Raw genomic sequence first — 7,915 nt, 5'->3', positions numbered from 1 at the left:
CAACAGAAATGTTAATCAAAAGATTTGAGCCAGAATGCTTACAGCATCACTGTCCATAAAGGATAGCATTCATAATATTTTCTATCAGCAATAAGATGTGTAACTGTATTGAGATACATTTATATTATGAAATATTATACAGTAACAAGAATCATTGCTATGTGCAAAAGTCATCAATAATTCACCAAAGCATAAGATTGAATGAATCATAAAGACTTTATAAATGCATTTATAAAACCTCAAAGCCACCAGAACTAATATCTGGTGTCAGCAGTTAGTGGTTAGCCCACAGCAGGGGTAATGATTAGGAGGAGACATGCAGGGGCTTCTAAATTTTGATCTAGGGTCTGGCTACAGAAGCATGGTCCCGTTTTTGAAAGATACGTCCTGATGTTGACTTATCGCTTGTGCACAGTTCTGTAGGTATGTTCAACTTCATCTAAAAATTTGCATTACAAAGCATGAAGTATCATGGGGGGGTTATTTTATTATCGACACAAATTAGTTTCTAGAACACTTGTTGCCCTATGATGGAGCATGACCAAAGTCCAAAGCCTTCTTCAAGGCATCCTTAAACTCCGTGTTCCGCAGACAGTAGATCAAAGGGTTTATTATCGGAGTGAGAACAGTGTAAACAGCAGAGATGAGTTTATTGGAGCTCCGGAAATCAATGGCCTGGGGTCGGACATAGATGAAGATCATGGCCATGTAAAAGACGGTGACCACAGTGAGGTGGGAGGCACAGGTGGAAAAGGCCTTCCAACGGCCGGTGGCTGAAGGGATGCGCAGGACAGCCAGGGTGATGTGTCCGTAGGAGAGCACTGTAGCCACCAGTGGGAATACCAAGATGACGAAGGCCAGAATGAAGTCCACCAGCTCTGCAGTTGAGAAGTCTGTGCAGGCCAGTTTGAGGATGGGGGAAATATCACAGAAAAAGTGGTTCAAGATATTGGAGCCACAGAATTTAGCTCTAGAGATAAAGTAGACCTTGATCACAGAGACAGTGAAGGCACTTGCAAAGGAGAAGGCCACCAGCTGGACACAGAGCCCTGTGGTCATGATGACCTGGTAGTGCAGGGGGTGGCAGATGGCCACGTAGTGGTCATAGGCCATGGAGGCCAAGAGTACACACTCTGTGTCCACCAGGGAGATGAAGAAGTAGAGTTGAGTCATGCATCCCACGAAGGAGATGCCCTTCCTCTGAAGAAGGAAGCCGTCCAACATCTTGGGGATGATGTCACACACGTACCAGATCTCCAAGAATGACATGGAGCTCAGAAAGTAGTACATGGGCCTATGCAGGGAGGTGCTGATCCAGATGGTAAGGATGATGGCCAGGTTCTCCACCAGGACAAAGAGGTACGTGAGCAGGAAGATGAGGAAGAGCACATACTGCATCCCGTGGGCCATGGGAAAGCCCACCAGAATGAAGGCGCTGACTTTGGTGACATTTTCTCTCCTCATTCCTCTGTGCTTGGGAGCTGCAAAATATCACCATGCCAGAGTAAAGGGCTGAGAGGCAGCTGGAGAGAATCAGAGATAACTCTCAAGGGTGCAATTAGGTCGTGCTTACAAAAACCAGACTCCTGGCTGGTTTATATGAACAATCATATATATGAGCAATCATATATTTATTTGCCAGGCTTAAAGTGGTAAAGTCCTCTGTGCTTGTGATTAGATATAGTAGAAAGGCAGTAACCAGTGAGAAAAGACATGCTGAGAAAATGTGTTTGAGACTTAAGGAGGGAGGTTGTTTGCACGGCCCCTTCTGAAGAGGAAGCTCAGAACCAGGATTAGTTTATTTGCTCTACTGTGTGGATTTGGAGGCTAATTCAAAAAGCAAGCAAGCTAAAGCATGCTTTGGATTTTCCAACCTTTGCTAGCATTCCTCCCACCCCCACCGCTGTCTCAATCTTAATGAAGATTTACTAACTGTCCTCCCTAATATTTCAGAGATGTCAAGGCTGCTGCTCAATCTCTGATGTGGTGTGCATGTCATTGGAAGTTCACAGAGAAGGCAAATTGGGTATAAACAGGGACCATGTACATGACTTTCTGTAGAGGGTGAGTCCTCGTCTAAGAAGCCACTGTAAGTAAATGTGATTTGCTCAAGTGTCTCTTGCTCTGCGTGACCCAGCTTCTCGCACCCCTCCCCACCCCACCCCCATTCCCACACATGTAATGACTAGAAAGGAATTGCCTCAGGGTTCAGTTTTGAACTCAGAAAGACATTAGGGTCCTCAATCAATTTCAAGGACTTACGATTTTCTTTGGGATGTCAGCTGAAAACTAGCATCTCCTTTAATGCAAAGCAGTCATAATCCCTTCCCATTAAAGGGGTCTCCGTGTCTAACCCTGAATATTTACTCTCTGAACATTGACCGAGGACATGATGGTTATCTTCTCCAAAGCTGAGCAGGCTTCCCAGTCTACAAGGACTGGGGCTCCATGGAAAGTAGTGGCCCTAGCCCATTTACTGGGCTTGTCTGAGGGGCTCCTGGTCTCGTGCTCCTTTTCCTACAAGGCAATAGAGCATCCCCATATTTATGTTGATTATTTGGGAAGTAGAAAACCCTATGGAGGGGTTTAACTCTAACACATGGGATCACCATGAGTCAGGAGCAGATTGGACAGCTGATAACAAGAAAGTGATCGTTAATGAGTTGGCACTACTTAACTACCAGGTCAGCTGCTTAAACACAGTATTTGTTTATTTACAGATTCAGGGGTCTCTAGAATCTGTTCTCTCCTTTACCTGAGATTTTGACAGTGGCTGTATTTTCTTTTAAATAAACTTTCTGTTTTGTAATCATTTTAGACAGAGAAAAGTTGCAAAGACAGTGCAGAGAGCTCCTGCATCAACTTCATCCAGCTTCCCCTGAGGTTCACATCTGACACAGTTAGGGCACTTTTGTCAGAACAAAGAGAATAACACTGGTACAATACAACCGATTGCATTGGACAAATCTGCTGCAAAAGACCTCTTTAAAGTGTTAAAAAGCAAGGATGTTCACCCTGAGGACTAAGATGTGCCTGACCCAAGCCATGGTATTTTCAATTGCCTCATATGCATGCAAAAGCTGGACAATAAATAAGAAAGAATGAAGAAGACTTCACGATTTGAATTATGGTGTTGGCGAAGAATATTGAATATACCATGGACTGCCAAAAGAATGAACAAATCTGTCTTGGAAGAAGTACAATCAGAATGGTCCTTAGGAGCAAGGATGGCAAGACTCACATACTTTGGACATGTTATCAGGAGGGACCAGTCCCTGAAGAAGGACATCATTTTTGGTAAAGTAGAAGGTCATTGAAAAAGAGGAAGACCCTTAACAAGATGAATTGACACAGCGGCTGCAGCAACCGGCTCAAATGTAGCAATGATTGTGGGGATGGCACAGCACCAAGCAGTGTTTGTTCTGTTGTGCATGCCGTGGCTGTGTTGGAACAGATCAAGGCCATCTAACAGCACAACCACAACATCACTATCAAACAGACTCCAGGTTTTACTTGAATGCCATCATTTTTCCTAATAAATATTTTTTTTCTGTTTCAGAATCCATTGAAAGATCCCACCTTGTCTTTGGGACATTGTATTTTTAAGTTGGTTCTCCTTTCCTGGCTATTGTACAGAGACTGAAAGGTCAACTGAGTTTTCGAAGAAGAAGCCCAGGATCCTCTCATCTCAAATAAAGTTCTCTACAGTGTTACAGAGAGAGTTTTTGCCTGGTTAGCAAATTCAAACACAGGTTTTTTCTAGAAAACCTGGGCAATAAAAATGAAGATTTTTGTACCCCAGAGAGGAATGCGTTTTTAGGTTTCATGAGTGGGCTATCACAGTCTTGGCTCACGCTGCCTCTGCTTGCACTGTCTGCCTGCAGCCACTTGCTAGGACACTATGTCTAGTACCTGCAGAGCCACCTGGATAGGGCTGAAACAGTGGTGGGCTGGGGTGGTTGTGCTGAGGTCTGCTCCATTCATGGATGCTCTAGGTTGGGGTCAGGAGCAATGTTGGGAACTAGGACCCAGCATGACATTCAGGGATGCAAGGCTCACCTATGGAGCTCTATGGGCCACTGGGCTGGGTACTGGTGAAGGGGCTGCAGAAGGGTGTACTACCCAGCCCCTGACCAAATTGGGAGGTCATGTGGAGTGGGGGCTCTCAATCATACACACACTCACAGGTGCAGCTTTCTACGATGCAAGTCTGCAATGCACTCAAAAACCCTAGCAGGAGAAGCTAGTCACAGGGTGTGAGTGCACTCCTTCCTGGGGTCGGGAGCCTTCTCTGTGAACTGCTGCAGCTGTCCACAGGAGTAAAGGGCAGCTCTGCTGATGTCCCACGGCTCCTGCCTGGCCACAGGGACCAGATGCAGCTCCAGCAAGCTCATGAGAAATGGGTTGGCTGAGGAGCTGGGGAAGGAGAGGCTTGGCTTTTTCTACAGAGCATGGGGACTCCAGGGTCCAATTACCTGATGCAGAGGCCATTTCTCATGCTGCCAATTAGCAGGGATACCCGCCTGAGAGCTGCTGGGGCCAGCCAGCCCATATGGTATGGGGGCATCAGAGCCCTGGCACCAGAGACCCTGGTTTGGGTCCATTCACTGGCCGCCCTGGAAGCTGCCCCTTGTACAGGCTGGAGGAGTCTCTGTCCCTGGTCACCCAAAGTTCTACACTCAGCAGGGGTCAGCAGTGCCTGTGCTGAGAGGTGGGTCACAGGTAGAGAAGTCTGTCTGTGGCTGAGGGATGCACAGGACAGCAAGGGTGATGTGTCAGTAGAAGAGCACAGTGGCCACCCGTGGGAACATGGGGTGATGAAGTACAGGATGAAGTCGAGAAGTCTGTGCAGGTCAGTCTGAGGATGGGGAAAATGTCACAGAAAAAGTGGTTCAGGACACTGGAGCCACAGAATGTAGCACTGGAGATAAAGTAGTCTTTGTTCGTGTAGATGGCGAACAAAGCCTCTCACAAAGGAGAAGGCCATCAGCTGGACACAAAGCCCTGTGCTCATTATGGACTTTGTTGCACAGGGTGTGGCAGATGGCCACATAAAGGTCATAAGCTATGAGGCCAGGAGCACACACACTCTGTGCATGCCAGGGAGTTGAAGAAGTAGAGCTGAATCATGCATCCCACAAAGGAGATGCCCTTCCTCTGAAGAAGGAAGCCATCCAACATCATGGAGATGATGTCACACATGTACCAGATCTCCAAGGATGACATGGGGCTGTGGGGAGGCCCACCAGGATGAAGGCACTGACCTTGATGACATTCTGCCCTCCTCATTCCTTCGGGTTTGGGAGCTGCAGGTCTGCAAAACATCACTGTGTCAGAGTACAGGGCTGAACAGAGCTGGGAAAAGAATCAGAACTAACTCTACAGGGCAAGATTAGGTCCTGCTTCCAAAGACCAGATAGAGACGTAAGCAAGATAATCATTTAACTTCACCAATATGCAGTGATATGCAGCTGACACAACCTTGCTTGCTGAAAGTGAAGATGACTTGAAGAACTTACTGATGAAGATCAAAGACTACACTCTTCAATATGGATTACCACTCAACATTAAGAAAACAAAAATCCTCACAAACGGACAAATAAGCAACATCATAATAAACAGAGAAAATATTGAAGATGTAAAAGATTTCATTTTACTTGGATCCACAATCGATACCCATGAAAGCAGTCACCGAGAAATCAAAAAATATATATCATTGGGCAGATGTGCTACAAAAGACTTCTTGAAAGTGTTAAAAAGCATAGATGTCACCATGAGGACTAAGGTGTGCCTGTCAAAAGCCATGATATTTTCAACCATTTGATATGCATGCAACAGCTGGACAATGAATAAGGAAGACCAAAGAAGAATTGATGCCTTTGAATTATGGTGTTTTTGAAGAATATTGAATACACCATGGACTGCCAGAAAACGAACAAATCTGTCTTTGAAGAAGTATAGCCAGAATGCTCCCAAGAAGCAAGGATGATGAGACTTCGTCTCACATAATTTGGACATGTTATCAGGAGGGACCAGTCCCTGGAGAAGCATATCAGGCATGGTGAGGTAAAGAGTCCACAAAAAAGAGGAAGACCTTCAATGGGATGGATTGAACAAGGCTGCAATAATGGGTTCAAACATAGCAATGATTGTGATTATGGTGCAGGACAAGGCACCTAACAAAAACAACATGCAAACAGTGTTCTCACACTTTAATTATGTAAGTTCTCAAACATTAATTTTATATGAGAATTTCTGCTCATCAAAAATGGAGATTCCCTGTTCCCTATGGCAGAGGGTCTCACGTGGTAGGTCTGGGATGGGCCCTGAGATCTGTTTAACAACCTTCCAGCTGGTTTTGATACAAATGGTCCACACTGAGAGAAGTACAGTCCTAGGTCCTAATTTCCTGAGATCAGGGACCCATGTCCATTACTTTATCACTTTATCTCAACCTATACAAACTTTCTTACACATCTAACGTTTATTGGAAGTTGGATAAACACGCCTCCAATAAGCAGGGTAACCAGGTATCCTTATATCCTCCAGCCCCGTTAAGTCACTACTTTAGTATCCAAATAAATGGACTCAAGGGGCCATTCCACAATTCCACATCTCTGGGAAGCTCAGTGTCCTTTCAAGTTCTTGAGACTTCTCCTAGGTAGCTGGGGTGCTGTTGGGTGGCACCTCCCCATCAGGTTTTCTTATCTTGCTTAATTATCCATTCTGTTTGCCATCTTGGCTCCAGGGCTACTTTGTCTTTCCATAAGGGATCCTTGAGTGAACATACAATCAATAAATAAAATAATACCTTAATGACAGCAGACAATACCAAAACATAAAATAAAAAACAGGACAAGATGGCCCCAGTAAGTGACCAAAATAAAGGGTCAGATGAACTTCCAGTAAAAGAAGAGGCAATGGAACTACCTGATATGAAATTCAAAAACTAACATTTTGGGCCTTTCCAAGAGATCAGGAAACAGATCAAGGAAAATACAGATAAAACCCAAGAAAGAATAGACAAAATCATGGAAAAACACATACAAAACCAATGAAAACATAGCCAAAATCAAGGAAAACTCAGAGAAAGCAATAGAAGAATTCTGGAAAATAATACAAGAACAGAACATCAAAATAAATAAGCAATTAGAAATCATACAAAAACAGCAACTAGAAACCCAAAAGAAAAACAACATTTCAGAAATGGACAACTCAATAGAAGGCTTTAGGAGGAAATTTGAAATAATGGAAAACAGAATCAGCAAGATTGAAGACAAATCCACGTATGCCGTTTTCTTTGAGGAAAAATCAGAGAAAAGAATGAAGAAAACCTAAGAATTATGTGGGGCACAATCAAGACCAAAAATTTGCAGGCGGAGCCAACATGAAACTATGGACTGAAAAACCATGCCATCCCTTTGCGGCAAAAACACGAAAAACTAAGTAAAACAATACAAACAACAATCCTGGAACCCTAAGCATCACATGAAGGGATAAAGATCTAGATCAAGCACCAAATGGAAGAAGAAACGGACAGAGAACAGAGAATGAGAAGAGCTACAGAGTGGAGGGCCCCTGCCAGCTAGGGCAGCACAGCTTTTCTATCTTGGAGCACAGCCAGCAATGACCGCAGACAGGAAGTACCAGAAGTCAACTTCACAGAGCTCCCAACAGGAGACAAAGTTGGCGGTAACCAGAGATACAGGCTTTCCTACCCCTCACGATTCTTCCCTGTACTGCCTCTGCTGCTTCCCAATGGGATGCAGTTGCTTGACCAAAGAGACACTGGCTCACTCTCGCCCCCGGTCTGCCCTGCCCCCACCGGCCGGCTCCCTCAGTGCCATTTTTTTCTCTTTCTTTCCCTTTCTTCCTTTTCCTTCTCCCACCGACCTAGCCCCCCTGCACCCCATCT

The 7,915-nt window shown here is 44.9% G+C and overlaps 1 protein-coding gene and 1 pseudogene across 1 annotated transcript; both read right to left on the bottom strand.

The window, feature by feature from the left end:
- Window positions 1-259: 259 nt before the first annotated feature.
- LOC100661102 (olfactory receptor 6B2-like) lies at window positions 260-1,464 on the bottom strand. The gene has a single exon (XM_003421160.3). It carries the CDS (start codon window positions 1,462-1,464, stop codon window positions 526-528), a length of 939 nt encoding a protein of 312 aa, XP_003421208.1. The 3' UTR covers window positions 260-525.
- Window positions 1,465-4,679: 3,215 nt separating this feature from the next.
- LOC111748324 (olfactory receptor 6B2-like) lies at window positions 4,680-5,682 on the bottom strand (annotated as a pseudogene).
- Window positions 5,683-7,915: the final 2,233 nt, after the last annotated feature.

The sequence above is a fragment of the Loxodonta africana genome, chromosome 6 (genome assembly GCF_030014295.1).
Source record: "Loxodonta africana isolate mLoxAfr1 chromosome 6, mLoxAfr1.hap2, whole genome shotgun sequence".
NCBI classification, from domain to species: domain Eukaryota; kingdom Metazoa; phylum Chordata; class Mammalia; order Proboscidea; family Elephantidae; genus Loxodonta; species Loxodonta africana.
This window is presented reverse-complemented; position numbering and strand designations above follow the sequence as displayed.

Coding starts and splice junctions, on each gene's coding strand:
- LOC100661102 (XM_003421160.3), bottom strand. CDS start 1,464: ATGAGGAGAGAAAATGTCACCAAAGTCAGCGCCTTCATTCTGGTGGGC.